This window comes from Populus euphratica, unplaced genomic scaffold (genome assembly GCF_000495115.2).
Source record: "Populus euphratica unplaced genomic scaffold, PopEup_1.0 scaffold148.1, whole genome shotgun sequence".
Classification (NCBI taxonomy): domain Eukaryota; kingdom Viridiplantae; phylum Streptophyta; class Magnoliopsida; order Malpighiales; family Salicaceae; genus Populus; species Populus euphratica.
In genome coordinates, this window is record NW_011500035.1 from 54,962 (window position 1) to 77,256 (window position 22,295).

The 22,295-nt window shown below is 34.5% G+C and overlaps 3 protein-coding genes across 3 annotated transcripts; 2 read left to right on the forward strand and 1 right to left on the reverse strand.

Moving 5' to 3' along the window:
- Nucleotides 1-2,720: 2,720 nt before the first annotated feature.
- On the forward strand, nt 2,721-4,355 carry LOC105142641 (heat stress transcription factor B-2a-like). Its single transcript, XM_011050369.1, has 2 exons — nt 2,721-3,151; nt 3,257-4,355. Exons 1-2 carry the CDS (start codon nt 2,870-2,872, stop codon nt 3,836-3,838), a joined length of 864 nt encoding a protein of 287 aa, XP_011048671.1. The 5' UTR covers nt 2,721-2,869; the 3' UTR covers nt 3,839-4,355.
- A 995-nt stretch (nt 4,356-5,350) lies between these two features.
- Nucleotides 5,351-9,741, reverse strand: LOC105142642 (leucine-rich repeat receptor protein kinase EXS-like). The gene has a single exon (XM_011050370.1). It carries the CDS (start codon nt 9,501-9,503, stop codon nt 5,616-5,618), a length of 3,888 nt encoding a protein of 1,295 aa, XP_011048672.1. The 5' UTR covers nt 9,504-9,741; the 3' UTR covers nt 5,351-5,615.
- An 11,157-nt stretch (nt 9,742-20,898) lies between these two features.
- Nucleotides 20,899-22,269, forward strand: LOC105142644 (CEN-like protein 1). The gene is made up of 4 exons (XM_011050371.1): nt 20,899-21,271; nt 21,375-21,436; nt 21,560-21,600; nt 21,685-22,269. The coding sequence occupies exons 1-4, from the start codon at nt 21,071-21,073 to the stop codon at nt 21,900-21,902; spliced, it is 522 nt and encodes a 173-aa protein (XP_011048673.1). The 5' UTR covers nt 20,899-21,070; the 3' UTR covers nt 21,903-22,269.
- The last annotated feature ends 26 nt before the right edge of the window (nt 22,270-22,295 follow it).

A 22,295-nucleotide genomic window follows, 5' to 3' on the forward strand; every position in this document is an offset into this window, starting at 1 on the left:
TCTTGTTATCTTCCTCAGGAAAGTGACTTCTCACAACATGTTGCAAAGAAAAGTTTGTCTGATAGGATTATTAGATAAAACAGAGGAATGTCTACATGAAAAGGATCCCTCTTCTGGACTTCAGGAAACAGCCCATAAAATCTTGGCCCTTCTCATAAAATAGAAGAGAGAGAGAGAGAGAGAGAGAGAGAGAGACCGGGGGAGACTGCATCAGGAGCAAAAGGTGGCCATTTTGTTGAGTTTGTGGATCATGCCATATCACTGAATTCATAAATTGCAATCGGACATAAACGTAGTTCCTAAGTATTTTCTTTTGGACAGCTGAAAAACATGGTGGTCATGTAAGTTTGATAGCTGTAAGACCCAGTTCGAGTCTGGCCTAGTTTAAAGCTCTAGTCATTAGGTTATTTCTAGTTATCAAGTCAATTTTTTTATTCAAAACAATATTTTTTTAATTTTTTAAGATAACTCAACTAGTTTTTATTTGAGTTTTGCTGAATTAATTAAATTATTAATCAATCTATTAGATTACTCAAATTTTATCAAGCTAATATACAAAATAATTTGAAATAAAACTCAACTTAGACCAGGCTTTAAGTCATTGAGTTAACTTATCAAGCAGGGCTAGATTTAATAAATATGTATAATTTACAATAAGGTTGGTTGATGCACAAACAGACCATTAGAAGATAAACATTCTAGTAACTCTGTACAGTTTGTTTAAAGATATGACCAAAAAGAATTTTAGTTGAGATGGATTAGAGCTTTCTAATAAATGATTGGATTAAAGATGTCATAATAAATAAATTAGTTTTAGAGGTTTGATGTTGGCGACAATAAGGTGATAAACTCATCCAAATTGAGAAGAATTAATTATAATTTATTGATAATGAGTTAAAAAAAGGGTCTTCAATCAACCCTAAAACAAAATAAAAAAATAATATTATTTTAATTAAAAAATTAACGGATTTATAACTAGTTTAGCCTGTTTTAGGATAGATTTTCTTTTTTTTGCCTAACATCATAGAAATAAATAAATAAATAAATAATCTTGTGGCGACTCATCTTTGGAATTTTCTAAAGCACAAGAACGAAGACTTAGAAAACTCTGAAGGAGATGGTCAATTAAAGAGTGCGATATATATATCGATTGCTTGGTCGTTAGCAAGATTTGAAACTAGAATAATGGTGTGAGCAAAAATCATTAGCAATATATCGATATCAACATCTATGCATTAATTAAGTGATATTAGATTTTATTCTTTAATAATCTCAAGAGTATACTTCCCAATTCTAATAATTTTGCAAGAAAAAAAACTAATGTTTAATTGGGACTTCAATGTTGTACGTTAATTAAAATTAGTTTTTATTTTTGAATAATCTTAAAATATAATTCCACTTGTAGCCTCTTTTTTTTTTTTTACGAAGGGCATCGTTTTAATTTAAGTGATGCTACCTAAATTTTTAATCTTTTTTTTGATAAATTTTTAAAAAATCCAAAAAATATATATAAAAAATGCTATTGACGTCTTTGCATCTCTTGAGATATTTTTGTGCCTGATTTCTGAAATTAGTTAGAATTGTTTGTGATAAAAATACTATGTAGTTATGGACGGAACCAGAAAATAAAATTAAAAGGGAGCAAAATGTTAATTGTTTTATTTTTTAGGCTAAAAATATAAATATTGTTAAGGAAAGGGTTGGAAAAAAAAATTCTTTGTAGGGGTTGGGACACCTGCTAGTCCCTCACTTCTGTCTTTATACGTAGTGTGACTTTTATTCTCTTTTTTTACTCATAAAAAACAAGAAATATTTGTTTATTTTATTTTTTGATTTAAAAATTCATTCTAATAGTAGATATTATCGCCAAGACATCTTATAATGTGTAACATTGAGAATGATGCTGATATAATATGGAAGAATATAATTTAACTAGTTAAATTTTAAATTTATTTTTTATAAATTATTAATTTAAATTTTATAAATTTTAAAAACACTAAAAACTTACCTATTTTTAATTTTAGAATTATATAAAATTATATATACCAACAATATTCAACAATATTTATATTAATAAAAAAATATAATTTTCATAGAAGATTATATATACCGACAATATTCATTAATTGAGATCGAATTTTAATTACTGAGGGAGGATTATTATTTGTCGCCAAGCCAACATTTTAACTTCTTTTTATGAAATTATAGGATCGAGCAGTGCCTTTTGAGCAATTTTGGGCGTATCAAATCCTCCTGTTCGATGAAACATAAGCCATCGGCACCCTGAAGGGTCTGGTCAAGACAGAAGACTCCTTAGTTATTGTCTTCCAAGTTCCAAAGTCTGCTTTTTTAATATTAATTAAAGCTTATTCAAAGTCTTTGCCTCGGTAGGAAAAAAAGAAGAAGCTCCCCTTTTGACATTTACGCAAAACTATGATCCTACTCGTTACTAGTACTGTTATAATATTTATTTTTTAAATTATTTTTTATTTATTATAATTAATTTTTTATGTTAATATATGAAAATAATTCAAAAATCTAAAAAAAATCTAAACAAAAAAATTCAATTTTTAGCAAACAAATTCAAATACTATCTGTGACAGTTAAGTCGCATGGAGCTTCCTCGCATATCACAAGTATGTCTGCAAACTGCAACACTTTTAATTAAACTAAATTCTTCCTAATTATTTTTCTATCATGTGTTTCTCTATAAATTATTTTCTTAAAATGCGGTAACTTACCAAAAGGAATGTTCTTCCCACCCTCTCTGTCTCTTTGTCCCTCCATTGTTTCCTTCACTCTCCTCTCCTCCCCTTCCATAAGAAATCCCCTCAACAAAACCGAACCTTCTCCACCTTAACTAACGGAGATGGCGTCACTGTTACCGTTGGAGCAAAACAGCGGGGAAACTCCAACATCCTCACTAGCACCAGCAGCTGCTGGAGGAGAAACATCAAGATCAATACCAACACCATTTCTGACAAAAACGTTTAAAATAGTAGATGATCACACCATTGACGATGTGATTTCATGGAATGAAGATGGTTCCTCTTTTATAGTCTGGAATCCAACCCTTTTCTCCAGAGATTTGCTCCCTAAATTCTTTAAGCACAACAATTTCTCTAGCTTCGTTCGCCAATTAAATACTTATGTATGTTTTATTTTTTCTAAATTTTTGTTAGGAAAAAAAAAACTAGTAGAAATTAGGCAAAGTTTTAACTTTATATTTAATTCTGCTTTTGGGTTTTTTTTGCAGGGATTTAGGAAGGTAGTACCGGATCGATGGGAGTTTTCGAATGAATGTTTTCGCAAAGGAGAAAAGAATTTGCTGTGTGAAATACAAAGGAGGAAAATGGTGGCGACGGTGGCGCAAGTGGTGGCAGCACCGGCGGCGGTGAAAGTGATAAAAACGTCGCCGAATTCTTCATCGGATGAGCAAGTAGTGATATCGACGAGGAGTTCTTCGCCGGGGTTGTCATTGGAGTTGTTGGATGAGAATGAGAGGTTGAGGAAGGAGAATGTGCGGTTAAAAGGGGAGTTGACGGAGATGAAGAGTTTGTGTGGTAATATTTTTAGTTTGGTGTCGGATTTTGAGAATTTGCGAGAGGAGGAGGAGGAGGTGAGGAAGGTGTTGGATTTGTTGCCGATGAAGGAGGAAGGAGGGGATGGAGCGAGGATTTTTGGGGTGGAGGTTGGCGTGAAAAGAGGGAGGGAATTAAGTGGGGATATGGAGGAGGAGGAGGAGGATGGGATGCAATTGCAGTTGCGGCAACCGGGTGGCGGCAGTAGTGATGGGGTGAAGATTGAGGTGAATGGTAGTCGAAATGGAGATAGATAGTGGCGGTGGCGGTGGTGAAGATGCACCGCATCATGAATTGAACAATGAAAGCCACAAGGTCTAGTTAATCAAAGATCTAATTAGGCCACGTCTCTCTCCACGCCATTCAAGCTGCGTTGTGCCTGAAAAAACATCTTCTTACAACACAGCATTACTGTGTAGATAAACAGACACTCAGTAGAACAGTTACAAGTTCTTAAACCCGACATGCGTCCAAGCGGCGCAACCCGAGTGTTGTAATATTACTATGGGATAGCCATAATTAAGCACACCCAAGAAGCGGCGTATTATTTATATGGGACACTAATGCATGTATTAGATGGAGATGGAGATTATCCAAGGCAAAATGGAACTGAACAGGTTTTCTTCTATCTCCTGTCAGCTTGACTTGCTCTCCATTTAGCCTATTAGAGATTCTATCCTCTGATTTTGTAGAAATACACATGTTTACATTAAAAAACATTTTAAAAAACAAGTTTAACTGCACTTCAAAACGGTGTTTTAGAGCACTAGAATTGCGGCAACACAAAATTGTTGCGGTTTGTGCCAGTGAAACTGCGCAAACAAAGAAGAGCTGCTGTTCGAAAGAAAAAACTCCGTTATCAGTCCAGGCCGGGCGGCACAGAGTACTAAGCATGAACCCACATGGTTGAAGGAGACGAATGCTTTCTATCTTGAAATTTCTGATCCATGGTGTGCGATGATTTTGGCTGGCTTCAGTCAACAAGTTAGGTTGTGGCTGTGGTTGTATTGATGGTTAGAAACAAAAGATATTTTGTTCAAACAATTATGGCATGTAAGTTACTAATATTATTAAACAAAAAAAAATCGCATCAAGCTTATGAAAATCTCTAAAATGAAACTTAAAAAAACTGGTTTTTGAGTTTTTGACATAAGATCCAAATATATCAAGCTTTTTTTTTTAAATAATACAGGTGGTAACAATTTTGAAAAAATAATACATGTTATAAAAGTATTTAAAAAATTAAACAATTTGAACATCATCGTGTTTTTGAATATTAGTTTGAACACAACCGTGAATATTAGAAATAAGTTTGACAAAAATAATATTGTTTTAGATAAAAATAAAAAAATATTGGAATTATCTTAATTTGATCATCTAGATCTCGGGGTCACTTGTAATAAGTCAATGTCTAAATTGATCTAAAATAAAATATTGTTCAGAACTTCAGATCACTAAATCGGTTAAAGTTTAATAACTATCCTTGTAAGTAAACAAATACTATATAGTTGCTCTTAATAATAAATGAGTTTTCAAAATATATTACCTCTCGAGTTCAAATTCAAGAAAAGACTGCAATAAATAATTTTTCGTTAATACATTATATATATAAAAATCGATTCGAGGATGGCGTGACTATTAAGAACCTATTATCATCTGAACATCAACTGATTAAAAGTACCATGCTGCATGTTTGAAGGACTCCACCTGCCTGCTACACAAATCATCCTGCCTACACTTTTAATGGCGGTCTAAATTTAACTTTGGCGGAGAAAATGACTGGAGATTGCACATATTCTAAGGCTGCAGTACCAAATGGTGTTCGTTGTTCATCAATGGTCTCAAAGATGCTCATTAAGTTCTTATAACATTGACACTCAACTCTGAAACTGAAACTATGGACTGAACTAAGATTGGACTAGGAAACATTAAACTCTTAACAACGACTTCAGATTCTAACAAGTCTTCCTACACATGTTAGGGGGTTATTACAACAACTGATATGATATGAAAACGGGCACTGATAATTTTCACCTACTCATCTCTGATTCCATTCAGGAACTTCAACACTTTGAGCATGGTAGGTCTGTTAGCAGGATTATCAGACAGGCAAACAGCAGCAATCTGCAGCACTTGAAGCATCGTCTGCTTGGAATCTGCACTAAGAACTGTTGGATCAAGAACATCAGCAGCCTGACCCTTCTTAATCTTTTGAAACACCCAACCGACTAAGTTGCCCCCTTCAACCTCTTTGAAATCTGGTCCTGTTGGCTCTTTCCCAGTCACCAATTCAAGCAGAATTACACCAAAGCTATAAACATCTCCTCTTGTAGTAGACCTCCCGCTCTGACCATACTCTGGTGGTATGTAACCAAATGTTCCTGCTATGTCCGTGCTAACATGAGTCTCGCAAGCACTGATCAACCTGGCCAGCCCAAAATCAGCAACCTTTGGCTCGAAATCCTCGTTAAGTAGGATGTTGCTGGCTTTGATATCCCTGTGGATAATGTGGGGGGTGAATCCATGGTGGAGAAAAGCTAGCCCACGTGCAGCACCAGTTGCAATTTTGATGCGCTTGGGCCACTCAAGGACGTCAAGAGCCCTGCTTTGATTTCTTAGCCAAAGATCTAAGCTCCCATTTACCATGTATTCATAAACAAGGAGCTTTTCCTCCCCAAAAGAACAATATCCCAGCAACGGAACAAGATTCTGATGCTTAACCTTCCCCAACGTTTCCATTTCAGCAATGAATTCTCGGTTGCCCTGTGTCTTGGCTTGACTCAACTTCTTGACCGCAACTGTTTTTACATCAGGTAGAGTGGCCTTATATACAGTACCAAAACCTCCATCTCCAATGATGTTTGTCTTGCAAAAGTTGTTGGTGGCTTCAAGAATATCAACTAAAGTAATTTTCAGAAGAGGCTGCTCAAACATGGCTATGTTGATACTCAGAGGCTCCTTCGATCTGCTGCTGCTGCTGCTCAAGAAGTACAAGTTTTGATCAAGAAAACTGTTCAGTTTTCTTTCCTCAAGATCACCTTGCCCACTGTCTTTCAAAATCCATTTTCGCAGAGCAAAGGCTATAATAAGAGTGACAATCATACATCCAACTGCAATCCCAGCAAGTCCCCAAGCATTCAAATAATACGACTTGTCAAAGCTTTTGATCCTGCAATCTAAACCCATGATTTTCCCACAGAGGTCTTTGTTGCCAGCAAGTGAGATTTTTGACAGGTTTAGGCAAATACCACTTGCTGGTACGGGTCCTTCTAAACTGTTTTCTGCCAAATTCAAATAAAACAGATTAACCAGGGCACATAACTTCTCTGGAATTTGCCCTGATATCCTATTCCCTGAAACATCAAAATATGCGAGTTGCACCAAATTCCCAAGCTCCGGAGGAATTCCACCTGTGAATTTATTTCCATGAAGATCCAAATATGTCAAGTATGAAAGATTGCCAAATGATCGTGGCAAGTCTCCATCAAAGAAATTATTACTCAAATTCATTGTTTCAATCTTCCATGCAATGGACATAGATGAGAGCTCATCTACAGACCCAGATAGCCGGTTCTTCTGGACATAAAGCCCCACAAGATTCAGCATTCCTGATAGAGAAGAAGGAAGCTCACCATCCAGCTCGTTATAGCTCAAATCCAAGTGAGTAAGCTCTTTCAAGTCTCCAAAACTACGAGGAACTGGACCATACAACTGATTACCAGTCAAATTCAGCTTCACCAAGCTGCCTAAGACACCTAGTCTCCCCGGGATGGTTCCCGAGAGTTGATTATTCCCCAAATACAGGCCCTGAAGCTTGGAAGAGTCACCAAGTTCTGGTGGAATGGAGCCGGTTAGCATATTTCCAGACAAATCCAAGGTTGTAAGATTTGTCAACCTTGAAAGTGACCCTGGAATTTCACCGGAAAGCTTGTTATTGTTGAGAAGAAGATCCACCACAACCATAAGGTTCCCCATCTCCTTAGGTATTGAACCGGACAACATATTGTGTGACAAATCAAACACACCAAGGTGTTGAAAGAAGCTCGAATCAGGAATACTAGCTTCACGAAAATACAAAGAAGGCTCCGATGGAATGGGCCCTGATAACTTATTGTGAGAAAGAACCAAGCAATGTAATTGAACCAAATCTGCGAGTTTCTCCGGTATTGAACCAGAGAGTCGATTATTTCCTAGGTCCAACGTGGTAAGTGCAGCTGAATGTCCGAGCTCCACAGGAATGGTTCCATCCAACAGATTGGAGTTCAAGTTGAGAACTGAAAGAGTTGTGAGATTGCCGATCTCCTTCGGGATAGTACCCCCTAGCTGATTGTTACTCAGCACCAGCCTCTCGAGCTGAACAGCATTGCCAATCTCCACGGGCAGAGAACCCTCTAAGAAATTATTTGCAGCGGAGAATTCCATCAAGGTCATGGAGTTCCACAAACTCACAGGGATGGTACCCGAGAAATTGTTAGAATCAAGATCAAGCACCGTCAAAGGAAGCCCTGCTAAATACTCCGGAATCGAACCATTAATCTGATTATCCATCAAAACCAACTGGCTCAAATTAGTACACTTCAAGAACACATCCTCAATACTACCAGTCAGGAAATTCACGTCAAGATCAATCTCCATAAGATCAACTGCCTTACAAAGCTCTCTTGGTATCTCCCCGCTCAGCAAGTTACTACTCAAACTAATCACCCTCAACGCCGAACAATTCCCAATTTCAGGTGGTATTTTCCCTGAAAACCTATTATTTGAAAGTAAAAGTGACTCCACCTGGTTCCACTTTCCAAGCCAATGAGGCAATGGCCCTGAGAGCTGATTCTTATCAGCAGAAAATGTCAACATAGGCAACATAGAAAGCTCTTCTGGTAACACTCCAGACAGAGAATTGAAAGACAACATCACAGTCTTCAAATTTTTGCAATTTCCAAGTTCAGCAGGTATAGAACCATTAAGCTCAGAATAAACAAGATTCAAAATTGACAAGTTCTCCATTGCGCCTATAGACTTCGGTATTGAACACCTCAATGGATTATAAGAAAGGTCAAGTTTACTCAATGACTTCAAATTGGAAATTTCTTCAGGAAAAGGACCTGTGATTGAACATGAAGGTGCAAAGAAGTTTTCAAGTCTAGAAAGGTCACCAATTTCTGGTGGAAAAGGACCAGAAAACAAGTTGATACCGATGTAAAGATCACAAAGATTTTTAAGGTTGCCTATCTCAGGTGGAATGGGACCAGAAAAAGAATTGTTTGATATATCCAATGATTTCAAGGATTCAAGTTTAAAGAGAGTTACAGGAGAACCTGATAGAAGGTTGTTACCAAGGTCCAAGAACTGAAGCCCGGTCAACTCACTAAGTTGACTCGGCACTGACCCAGTGAGCCCATTGCTTGAGAGGTCAAGGGTGTTCAGCTGGGACAACTTCCCAACCTCCGGTGGGATTTTCCCGGTGAACGAGTTGGGACCGAGTTGCAGGGTTTGGAGCCGAGTCAACACACCCAGTTCACGTGGCAACTCCCCTGATAGCAGGTTACCACCCAGAGAAAGGTGTTTCAAGCGTTTAAGATTGGAAACTTGATGTGGGATTTCGCCAACAAAAAGGTTATAGGACAAATCAAGAATGGTTAAGGAAGAAAGGGAGAAAAGAGAAGGGTGGAGTCGGCCTCGAAGGCTCTGAGTTGAGAGTATCAAGGAAACAACACGGCCGAGATGGCAAGAAACTCCAACCCAGCTGCAGTGACCACTAGTTATGTTCCATGAAGAAAGGATCTTTGGGTTTCTTAGTGCATTCTTGAAGGAAATGAGAGATTCCCTATCTGCATTTTGATCTTCATTGTACTTTGAAACCAAAATGAGAGGCTTTGTTAACACTAGAAAGCAAAAAAACACAAGCTTGAAAGACATTGCCATTGTTGAAGAGAAAAGGAGAGTTCTTTCTGAGGTTTTACATAGAGAAAATGGGAGGAGGGAGCTAAGAAGGAAAACCCGTTTTGAGAGAGGAGAAGGTGACAGGAGTGAGTAATGGAGATGGTGAAAGTGAGAGCAAGCTAAGACGCCATGGCCCTATTTGAGAGGGAGAAAGGGAGTGTCAGATAGGCATGCAACTCACATGACATGAGGTGTTCTGTAACTGCTTTTCTGTTTCTAGTCAATTGTAAATTTTCTGTTTGAAACTAAGGTTAATCGAAGCTATGGATTCTTTATTATCGGGTTCATATTCGTAAAAATATCAAAATTAATTTTCAAGATGAGGTTCATGTTTTTGAGTGATGATTCAGAGTATCATTACTCGAATACCATGAACTCTCCTGCATGATAATCATCCATCTGTTATGTTCGAAAATTTATACAAGTTTATTGAATTATATATAAAAAAAATTGATTAAAATCAAGATGTGTGCAGTCAAAAAGATAACTTTGATATGTAATCTTCAGTGTTTTACGTTTGAAAAAGATGGTAAGGCATGAAATAAGCAAGTCACCGTTGGTTTTGTGTTTGAATACGTTTCAAAAATATATTTGATTTGTCCAAAATATAAAATTATCTCCAAAATATATTTGTTTTACATCTTCATCTTTTTATCTCTTTTCTTAAACACGTTCTTGCCTTTTCTGTATTTGTTTTTTAGGTCTTGAAACACCAACGAAATATAACCTATATTGACAAGGAAGGGACGAACTCATTCTTGAAACCATAGGACTATCTAGAAAAGCCTCTAAAATTAAAGGAGCGATTTATACTCCCACTTTATTTTTTCGCTCACGAGAAACCCAATGCAAGGCCATGGCTTTAGAAGACTTTCTATGGTATTTATTTTCAAGGCGCCAGCAATCTTTTCGTACATGGAAGGAGCACCTAACATAGTTTTATAGAATAAAGCATGAAGGAGTACTGGGAAGGCACAGCCTCCCCTACTTTCTGAGAATCCGGGGCTTGTCTCTTGCTCATATATTCTCTCCTTTTTGCTTTTGTTCTCCTTTTGAATGTTCTTAACCTAGTTTGATTTGCACTATGAATGATTGTGGTTTCAAGTTAAGAAAAAGGAGGAGGATACTGCCTACTGTGTGAATATATTAAATAGGGGAATGATATCCTTCTATGAGCATGGTGTTTTGCGCTACCCAATAGCCATTATCCATGGTGCATGTTGAGAGTTTCGGACTTTGGATCTTACCTATAGCCTAGCCTAGCACTCTTGCCATCGTCTTTTTCTTCTTCTTCTTCTTTTTTCGCCATAGAGAAGGGATATATTCATCTACGAAACCATGGTGATTAATTCTGTCTGGTATGGTGAAAGCATCTTAAATCTCTGTCATTTTCTAGGCTCGCCATTTGTTTTCTAAATTTAGAGCAATGAGGGGGCAAAATAAGTCTTGCTGATTAAGTTTTGGAACTGCATTGCTATATTTTTCAAGGAGGAAATTGCAAAAAAAATCTATAATACTGCAGGAATCAAATTGATCCGGCGGTTTGATCTAGGGTCTAGACCGATCCAAGACCTCGAACAGTCTAGCCTCTGTTCAAGAAGAAGATTGAATTCTATAGCTATATCGGATTTTACAACTATACTGTACATTGTTGAATCGTACCTTATCTAATTAGCTAAAGTCTCTCGTGACATTTCAGGAAGATCAGGGCATTAATTACAGTTACATAAAATTAAAGATGGGGGGTGGCCAAAAGGTGGAGACCGAGGCTTTGAAAGAAACATGAGTTGTGTGAGTCCTCATGGTGTCCTTTGATGCCTTGACTGGAATCCTTGATATTGAAAGATCATAGATTGGAAGCATAAATTGAACATCAAAATCCAAAAAAAAAATAGTATTAACCTTTGGTTAGATTATCGAATTTGTTTTTTTAGAAAATGAAGCTTCTTAGAATCCAAAACCTCCTTTTGTTTCCAACGGTCGAGGCTTGTTACAATCAACACCTACAAAAGGGAGAGTTCAATGAACCACAAGCTTGCTTGCTTCTCCTTTATTTATATATATATATCTTGCTCTCGGTTATAAATATAAAATTATAAGATAAATTTTATGGTGTTAAAATTATATCTATTAATAATTACAGTATATAAAATTTTAAAAAGTAAAATTTAATTAATCAAATCATAAATTTATTTATTAGAGATCATTAGTTTGAATTTTATAAACTTTAAAGTTATTGAAAATTTATATGGTCGTTAACTTTAAAATCTTAAAAAATTAATTAATTAATTGAGATATATATAATCTAATTTATATATCTATAATTTAAAAAAATATAATATATAAAAAAAAATATAAGAAACATAAAAGAAATATTAAAACCGTAAAACTTTACATGTTTGCAAGAATTAAGAATATTAGATTAGAAGCAGTTTAATAATAAAAGTTTGAAATTAAAAGATTTATTTTTTTATAATTTTAAATTTGAATTTTATAATTATTAATATAATTACTATTAAAAATTTATATAATTATTAATTTTAAAACTTATAATTATAACTTTTTCTGGATTGCTATGTTAATAATAAAAAAAAAAAATCTTAAACCAGAGGACACTTCCATGTGAAATGACCAAAGCGTATATTTTCTTCAGAGAAGGTAAAGTCCAAAACTCCAGATCCGGGCAGGGGTAACGCGTGATGAAGTGACCAAACAGCCCCTTAGAAGGGACATCTTTAGGATTTGGCTCTTTGTCGCGTAAGCATCAGCCCCTCTGCAACTCAATTCTGCATGCAGAGGAAGTGAAGTACTTCTGTTATGGACTTGGTGGGGCTGTTTTTGTCTTTTTCAAAGGAGCCTCCTGTCCTTGACATTGACTTGCTCAGAGAGAAAGGGATAGACAGATGAGTGCCTGAACAGACATGGGACTTGCAAACAGATAGAATCGCTCTTGAATCTTTTTCTTTTTTTTATAATTTTACGTCATTGTGATATATCATTAAAAATAAATTTTAAAATATAAAAAAAATATTATTTTAACATATTATCAAATAAAAATTATTTTAAAAACACTGAGATAAACGGCCGGTGGAGGGCGGAGTGAGCTGTCTCTTCGAGGCAGGGAAGAGTATGAAGTTTTGCCCCTGTACCGCCACCTCTATTGCATTTATTTTTGCAAGTTCCCTCTTCTTTTTCCTTCTGTACAATCCATGCCATATGCTTCTCCTGGGATTGAACTTCTGCTTAGATTGTGTTAATAAGTGGCTTTAAAAGTTTATTTGAATGAAAAAAATTATGAAGATTCTATTTTCATGTTTTAAAATAGATTCAATGTATAGTTATTGAAGCAATTAATTATATTTATGAAATTCGGATAAATCCAATAATGTTAAGAAGAATTTAGGTGAGTGAAGAACATAAATTTTTATTAAAACAATTGCGAGTTTTAGTTAAAAAAAAAAATATATAACCCGTGACCCTGAACTTCAAGTCAAATCCATCATTGAGTTAGGTTTCTTGACTATTAAAAGTTTAAATATATTCTTGTAAAAAAAAAAAAGACAAAGCACTGCTAAATATACACTAAATCGTGGGGCAAAAAACTTGGATTGTGGCCTTAAATTCAAGAAATTGTGAAGAAACACAATTCAGTTCAAGTGCAAGTGGAAGTTGGTAATCCAAATAGTTATGTTGGGTAACTTGGATTAAGGTGATTGAGAGTGAGTTTGAAATTGTTTTTGAATACTTTTTTAAGTAAATTTCATATAAAAAATCAAATTATTTTTTTTATAAATTTAATATGATAATTTAAAAAAATCCAAAATAATTATTTTTAATATATTTTTATATAAAATGTTTTTTGAAAAGCATTTTCTACGTCATTTTAAAAGTACTTACAGCCCTTTTGAGATTATAGCAATAACTGTACTTTAAAATATTATTTTTAAAAAATTATATTAAAAGAATATTTTTTTTATTTTTTAAAATTTATTTTTAATATCATACATAAAAATAATTTAAAATAAAAAATATTAAATTTTAATAAAGAATTAAAAAAAAATGATTTGCAACCATAGTCTCGAAGAACTCTTAATAAAAGGAAGGAGGAGAAACAAAAAAAAGGAAGCTTTGGAGTAATTTGTCCTATTAAGCACAACCCCACATCGAAAGAGCTAGCATATGATTACTTTTCAGTTTTGCAGAGACACTGAGCAGTGAGACGGCAGCATAACATGTGCTGCTCACGGCGTGCGATCTGCCACCGAATCAAAACCCATGTAATATTTGCGTCTTTATGTCCTTTCAGTTTTAAAAAATTCATTTTATTATGGTTTATTTTGCGTGTTTTCCCTTAAACTTTTTCTATATGTTTAAAAAAATTATATTTTTGTACATTTTTTTTAAAGAATTCTAATATATTATTTTGAGGTTAATTATATGTAACCATTCTTATTAACCCTACCCGTTAGGTCAAACTTGGGCCCCACCAGTCCTCCTATGGCCTAAGTTGGATGTCAAGAAAATCAACTTGAGTTCTTGGCTAATTTGGTTCATCTAATAAGTTATTCTTTAATTAATTAAAACTTAAATTTATTTTTAATTTAAATCTAAATTTTATATTGAGTTGGTTTTTAAATTGAGCCATAATTACCATGTATACCATGTATGCACACACGAGGTTTAGTGTGACAAAACATTCCACTTGGCAAACTCTATTGAATTTATCCTTAATCATTTAATTGGTAAAGTTTGATGTATTAATGTATTTTATACTTAATTTATTTACTCAAAAAGTTTCATAAAAGGTTTAAAAGAAGGATGATCCATCATGTATAAATATTTAAAGTTGTTTGAATGTGTGATTGTGGTTGCTTTTCAAAATATTTTTCGTGCCGAAGTGCATCAAAATAATTTTTTATTTTTTAAAAATAATTTTTAAAATCAATACATCAAAACAATCCAAAACATATAAAAAAATTATTTTTAGAAAAAAAATTAATTTTTTGAGAATGCGGTTTGCATTGCATTCCCAAACAACTTTTTAATAAAAGTCGAGTATATGAAACAAGGGTATGCCTAACTCCCCTAAGTCAGCTTACTATTGAACCCAATAATATATGGGCCTTATAAGACGTTAAACCCATCACCTTGGGCTTTACTATTCACCAACCCTGACTATACAAGAGTTTAGTGAGATGCCAAGCTCAACTCCTTTGAACTCGGCTATTCGCTGAGTATAAGAGCATGTGGATCTAGCAAGATATCAAGCCCAACAACCTTATACTCATTTACGTGCTAAGCCCAAATATCTTTAAACCTAGAAAGATGTTGAACCTTACATCATTAGATCTAGATTTATTCCAGATCCAAGCATATAGTTAATGATCTTTATTAGAGTGATGAGAATTTAGGATGATCATTTCCTTACACTCTAGTTGTGTAAAAATCCTCTAATAGCTAGAGATATATATCAATCAATATTAATGTTGATCATAAAAGTTGTTTTTATCAACATTAATATTGTGTATGAGATAATATATAAAAATCTTTTGTAGGCACGTAGTATTCCTATTAACATTAATATTATATAAGAAAACATTTCCATCAACATTAATGTTAATATAAGAGACTCCCTCTCTAATGGTATTCAAAAGGAAAAAACTTTCAATCCCTTCAATTAAAACAAAAAGTTTCAAGGTACAAGCACTATAAATAATCTTTGAATCACTTAAATAAAGGATTTACGATCTTTATTTTTTTTATGATATATTATCATAGCAGTTATTACATGCAAACTAAGAACAAATCATTTATCACATATAACTAAAAACAAATATTTTTGTTCTTAAAATTTAATGCTCATTTACTATAATCTTTTATTGTAAAGTCACCAACTTAATTACTAGAGAGTCCTAAAATCCCATCAAAATAGATTATTTTGTATGAATCAAGATCTCCACCACCAATTCTTTGTTTCCAAGTTCTTGAAAATAGAATATGTTCTTGAAAATAGAATATTAATGTGAATGCATGATCACTCAATATTCAAACACTAAAAAATCCAAATTCTTGAGCATTCTTAGGTTTCATCAATTTTATTTGTAGAACCCACTAATCAATGGTAAAAGATATTCACAAATCCCATTAAATATTGTTATTTTTATGGATTAAGTACAATCCTTGTCGTTAGCGGACTCATTAAATTATGGACTTCCATAAGAATGATAAGAACATATTTTCATATTCTTCATTTCAACACAACTTGAAGTGATTTACCAACTAAGTTAGTAAACTATAAGGGCAAAAATACATAAAAGATGAATAGTGTGTGAAAGGGTGAATAATATTTGTAGGAGGTGATTTGTGTTATTTATAGATATCTTAGGTCTCATTAGCTTACATGTTGGAGAGAGAAAATGATTGTGTGTATTTGCTTTCCTAAAAAATTGAGATATTGGTTGTTATGCATTACATGACTTTGGTGGAAAGGTTATCCTGAGAGAGAGTTTTTACACCATCATTAACTAAAAAAATAATTAAATTAATTTTTCTTCCTCGATATTCAAAAAAACGTCTCAATGCAGTTTCAGTTTTTTCTACCCGTTCGTCCATTTTCATATTTTCCTTCTATTTCAATTCCATCCTTGAAATGTTAAACTATCTTAATGTCACTTGATTTAATGAACTGCAGTGCATAGGTGCACCAGAAAGGAACTTTTGCATGAGCATGGCTGAAGTCATCTCTAAAGGTGGGTATGTTTGACATCGCGTCCACAGTTTGTAGTAGTTGAGATTGGCCGAACCATTAACAGCTACACAATTTAATGAGAACATCAACTCAATAGCACGAAATCTTGCCTGGAGGATTCAAGCGTCAGATGAACTGAAGCTTTCTTAGAAAAGCAAACAAAGCATTAACTAAGGGTTTTTGTTTTGTGTTTTCTTGGGATTGAGGGGGTAAAAAAAGAAGAAAAACAGAAGAGCACTGATCATCCCATTACCATGCATGAGCATCAAGATGCGTGCACGCTTTCAGCATTATGAAAAGGGAAGTTTTGCAGTTGTTTTGATTGCAAAGGTGAACAAAAATAATGCATGGCTTTATTACAAGGATTTAGAAACTTAAAGTGACTCTATGATTTTCCTTCTTTCATTAAGTGAGGATCAGTCTGTTTTTGCATGGCCCCGTATATTTTCGTGCAAATTTACTAAGCACCATTTAGTGGACAGTGGTGTAATTTGGGTAATGGATTTTGACAAGAGCATTGTAAGCCCTTAAAAGAGGTCATCGATCCCAAGGCTAAGAGTGGGATGTAGGAGGAGTGGTTTGTTTTATTGGGAAATGTAAGGAGAAATGTCCTCTCTCTCTCTCTCTCTCTCTCTCTCTCTCTCTGATCATGCTGCATGAAAAAGATGGTCATCAGATCGAAGATTTATTGTTTTGAGAGATGGGGTAAGAACATGAAAGAGCATGGTTCAGATTATTCTTACTCAAGATGTGCAGCACATTCTTCTTTATGATATATCATAAAACACTTACTTGACATAACCTTATGTAATTATTCAAAGTTTAAAACTTGAGGTGTAAAGAGCAAGATTTGTAATCATTAGAAAAAGAGCACGAGATTATTATAATGAGGATGTTTTGATGATTAATACTTGGGATTTTGATCTAGTTCACAGATAAATACTTACATTTATAAGCATGCCCACATAAACTAGCTAGGGTGAGTTGGGCGAGATGTACTGGTCACCCATTTTTATTTTTATTTTTGGGCTGTGAAAATTTTATTCGCATTAAAAGTGAAACCTGGCGCCAAACCCACCCAAGTCATTCGCATGCCATTACCCTTTATCACCATTACTTCACATCATATCAGACATCAAAATCTAGTCGAAAGGAGCAACTGCCCACTTGCTGCATGCATGTGCCTGTGTCAGCCCAGCTAAAGATCCATTAAATTGAACACCAAGCTTTTGGTTGCATGCTAGGATTCAATTTCTAAGGATGAGACAGGCCTTGACGAAGCAATTGGTGTTTGGGCCATTCTCATGGGCATGGATCTCATTGACCTAGCCTGCATATATAACACAGTCAAAGCACAAAGCAGTTAAATCGAGGATGGATGCCTCCTCCTATTGATAGACGCATCGGCTGTTTTTTCTCAGATCACGTACATGAACTTGTTTCGACATACAAAAAGCAATAAAAAAGACTATATATCAAGAAAAATAAAAATCAAAGAAACAAATTAACTTTTGTGTTAGAAGTTAGAACTCCACAAATTGGGTCTCAAGTTTTTTCCCCAAAAACTAGGTTAAATTTTATTGATAAAAATCATATGGCAGTGGTGGCTCTTAACAATTAGAACAACACTTTTTTTTTCCCCAAAAACAAACCGTAGAAGCTTTTTTCTAATTTACAACAGTCTAGGTGGATTAGGTATGTATTCATTAAATTATATACATAAAAAAAAAGGATATGCAGGAAGTGTATCACTTCTTAAATCAAAGAGATGAAAATATTGTACACTTGCGACTAGATTGTATGAAATAACAAATGTACAATATGGCAAGAATATGACTGATCAGAATTAAAGTTTTAGAAATATATTTAATCACTCGAGTTGTAGAAATGACAAGTTTACACTGTGCTTGAGTTAAAAAACATAAAAAAAATATTTAAATTAATAATTTATTTGATATTATTATTAAACTTAAACTGATAAATTAACCTTAAAACTTTTTAATCTAATTTTTTTTAGTCTAAATTTAAAATAAAATTATATAAGAATTATCTTGAAATGATTTAATTGATTTGATAGGTTCAAAAATTATCTGAACAACAAAAAACATAGTTTGGGTTTAAAAAATCAAGATGGTTTTTTAAATATAATATTAAAATATTAACCTATTAAATTGATTCGGGCTTCCTGATTTTACTTGTTAAATTCATGATATTTGTAATGAACTTCACCGAGTTTATAAAATTTATTTTTATTTAATTAATATGATAATAACAATAAACATTCTTAAAATTAATAAAATTAATAGTAAACTAAAACACCAGCAGTAAATTGACACCCCATCTTTCTTTTTCTTTGTAATCCTTTCACCGCATCCGAATCTTCGGGTCCACGACAGAAAGTAGTGGGAAAATTGGTTCTAGTTTAGCATTTCATTAACAATATATTCAAGAGAGGAGCAAGGTTGTAAGCACATTAAGATGAAAAAACAGTGACTGATTAAGTACTTTTTAAACTAAAGAGACTAGATTATTAATCTCTGAAAAACATGGGAATAAAGCTACAGTTTACTCGATCAGATTCCATTTCTAGCTAGGCGTATCCCTTGGTTAATTAAACATCCAAGAGGATGACACATGGCTAAAATATTTAACCAAAGAAAATGATCCTGTTAACGATACGCATGCAAGGACGACACCTATGTAACATTTGACTCAAAAAAGTGAAGGGCGGCCAATTCCAAAGTTTCATTAGACGTGTCAAAGACTCTCAAATGTCTAAGAAAAAGCAAGCTCTTCTTGCCTCAATTCATGCTGATCTTCAACACTGATCGAGTATATTGTCATTTGTCAGTCAAGGCATCTGAAGAATCATGCCAGTTCCCTATTCTTACTGTATTTCTTACTCTTACGATATTGATGTGGATGAAAACGTGTCAGGTTGTGAGCGGTTGTGGATTCGAGAGGGCTTCCTGTGATGGAGAAATGCATGCATGGCTTAATTTCTTGTTTATGTGCTCGCTAATATAGATTGATGAAAATGGATTTTATCTCTATTTCTGTAATATATTTAAGTTTAGCTTCGTCTTTCTTGCATCTTAAGTAGATGTTAATTAAGAAGACAAAGTATGTGAATTTTATTGTGATTATCGTGAGATGGGGCTCTGATATATATTAATTATAAATATAATTAAGTGGCCGGCAAGGAGTACAGTCATATTAATGTTACGTGTCAAGAATGTAAGAGAGGGAAGACCCACTTAGCCGAAAAATGACTCGCAACACTATTGGAATTTGGATGAGATGTCCTTGACTTTTATACCGTTGGCTACAATGGATTCCCTGATAGCGAGGCTATATTCTATTTAGTTTCTGCTGTTAAACTTGAATAAAAAATGGTGGTGCTGTAGAAGGGAAAGGATAGAATCTCTTATAGTTCTCGGAACATTTGCTTTCATGTTTTCAATATGACTCTTGAGGTTTCGATGGCAAATTAATAGCCTACAAGATTTTCAAAGGGCGGGTGTCTTGAATCAAGCCATGATAAATAATTAAAATTCCCATCAATCTTGTAATCTTAGAGATTTGTTCGTTTAATCCATAAATATATCTTCTAGAATAACAAATCCATATCTGAGTACTTAAATTAATCTTCTACATGAGCTAATCTTTTGCAGATCTCACAGCTTGATAAGAGCGTCGTGGATGCATGCCTAAGTCCTCATTGACATTAATTATGTATTCTTCTACCATGTAAGTACTGTCTGGTCTCTGATTATTGATAACTTCGTATCATGCTAAAGAGGCAGCCAGCCCGTTGGATATGGTTTACATGATGTTTGAGTAAACTATTTTTTAGTCCTCCAATTTTTAACCTAGGAATAACTCAGTGCTTCATATTTGAATAATTTTTTTTTATTTTTTTTAATTCCAATCATGACATACCACATATACAAACAGAATCTCCCTACAAAATTAGTAATTTCAAACTAGCAAAAGCTTGATGGGCATATAAGGCTTGCTAGAAGGAGAGATCACTTTTTCATTCCCAAGCATATGCTTTAATTTGATTGGAACTAGCTAGCTAGGGTTACCTAGAGGGAAAAAGCAACGCAGTTGTGGTGGGGGCTAGCTTGAAATAATCTATTCTATGTGCCTCTGAGCAATATACCATTTAAGGCAAAACAACAATGAAGTGCTACAAAAACAGCAATTTCCTTCTCCTCTTCCATTGAGTTATCTACACGTTCCCATGCTTATTGATAAGATATTTTTTTCGTCTCTAATGTAAGAAAGCATGTGTATGGAGAGGAGCACCTTAAAAGCTGAATTCCCATTTGCTCAAAGATATTATATTTAAGTGGAAATTAATAGGGAATTGTATTCTCTCATTCTCTTCAAGCCAATAAGCCAAAGACATGTTAGATTCTTAGATGACAAGGGGTGTTTATTATAGTGTTAAAGGCTTAAGAATTTATTTCCAATGGGATCTCTCGCAACACATCCCACAAACTATCACCATCTCTAGTGTCTTGTCTTGTCTATAGTACATTAATTCTTTGGCCAGAGACGCCACATTTTCAACACTTATCACACTTGTTCTTTCCTTAATTGGACACCCATTTATGGTGTGTTGTGTCGAAGCATTTTTTTAATTATTCCTTGAGCTTTTATCAAGTGTATAAAAGGCTCACTCGCGATCTCCGTTCTCATAGCATCAAAACCTTAACAAATTGAGACATCACTTGTCTCTTCGCTACTCTCTAGCTCCCCCTCCCGTTTTTGTTTCCTTAACCACTACAAAATGTCAAGGGCCATGGAACCACTGACTGTCGGGAGAGTTGTGGGAGATGTGGTGGATATATTCACTCCTAGTGTTAGAATGACTGTCACTTATAACTCCAACAAACAAGTTGCTAATGGCCATGAATTCATGCCTTCTTTCATTGCTTATAAACCTAGAGTTGAGATTGGTGGTGAGGACATGAGGACTGCATATACACTAGTAAGTTAACGTTAGTTTTACCACCATTTTTAATATTAATGTCATTATGATCAATAGTTCCATTTTTAAGTCCTTTTATTTTTTTTTCCTTGTGTCTTTGTAGATCATGACAGACCCTGATGCTCCAAGTCCCAGTGATCCTTACCTAAGAGAACATCTCCACTGGTTTGTACTATTAACACTGACTAAGAGTGACTCGTATATATGTTTATTTATATCCTTGATTATGGCACATTTTGAAGGGGAAAAAATGTTTCTAATATGAGTTTTCTTGAAAAAAAAATTCAGGATGGTTACTGACATTCCTGGCACAACTGATATTTCCTTTGGTGAGTTCTTATCTATCTAGAAATTATTTTTGTTTTAGAGTTTGTTTCATAAATTTTATTAATGGGTTTGGTGCAAAACAACAGGAAAGGAAATCGTGAGCTATGAGACTCCAAAGCCCGTGGTTGGTATCCATAGATACGTGTTCATCTTGTTTAAACAGAGAGGAAGGCAAACGGTGAGGCCACCAGCTTCAAGAGACTGTTTCAACACTAGAATGTTCGCAGGAGAAAATGGATTGGGCCTGCCAGTGGCTGCAGTGTACTTTAATGCGCAGAGAGAAACTGCTGCAAGGAGAAGGTGATGATTAAGAGAGTGTTGTGGGTTTTCCTTCATGGACAAAATAAGGGGTTTATTGTTTCCTGGCTTTAGGGTTTTGGATTGGCATGGCCACGTTCCAGGGGACGTATTGTACTAAATGTCTTATGGTACTGTTTTCAAGTTTTTTTCCCTTTTCTGCTACTACCAGGTTTTGGGAGGTGTAGGTCCTACCTTCTTTTAAGGTATGTTATCATAGGATGCATATGGCATCTGAAGCTAGCAAGATCCTTTGATGGGTACATGTCAAGCTCTGAGAGAATCTATCATGGGACCCTAATATTTGGATTTGTTAACAAAAAGTAAGGTGTTGTTACTTGTCTCACTTCTTAATTCATTTGTTTCTGGTCTCCTATTTGCTTGTCAGTGTGCTAACTCC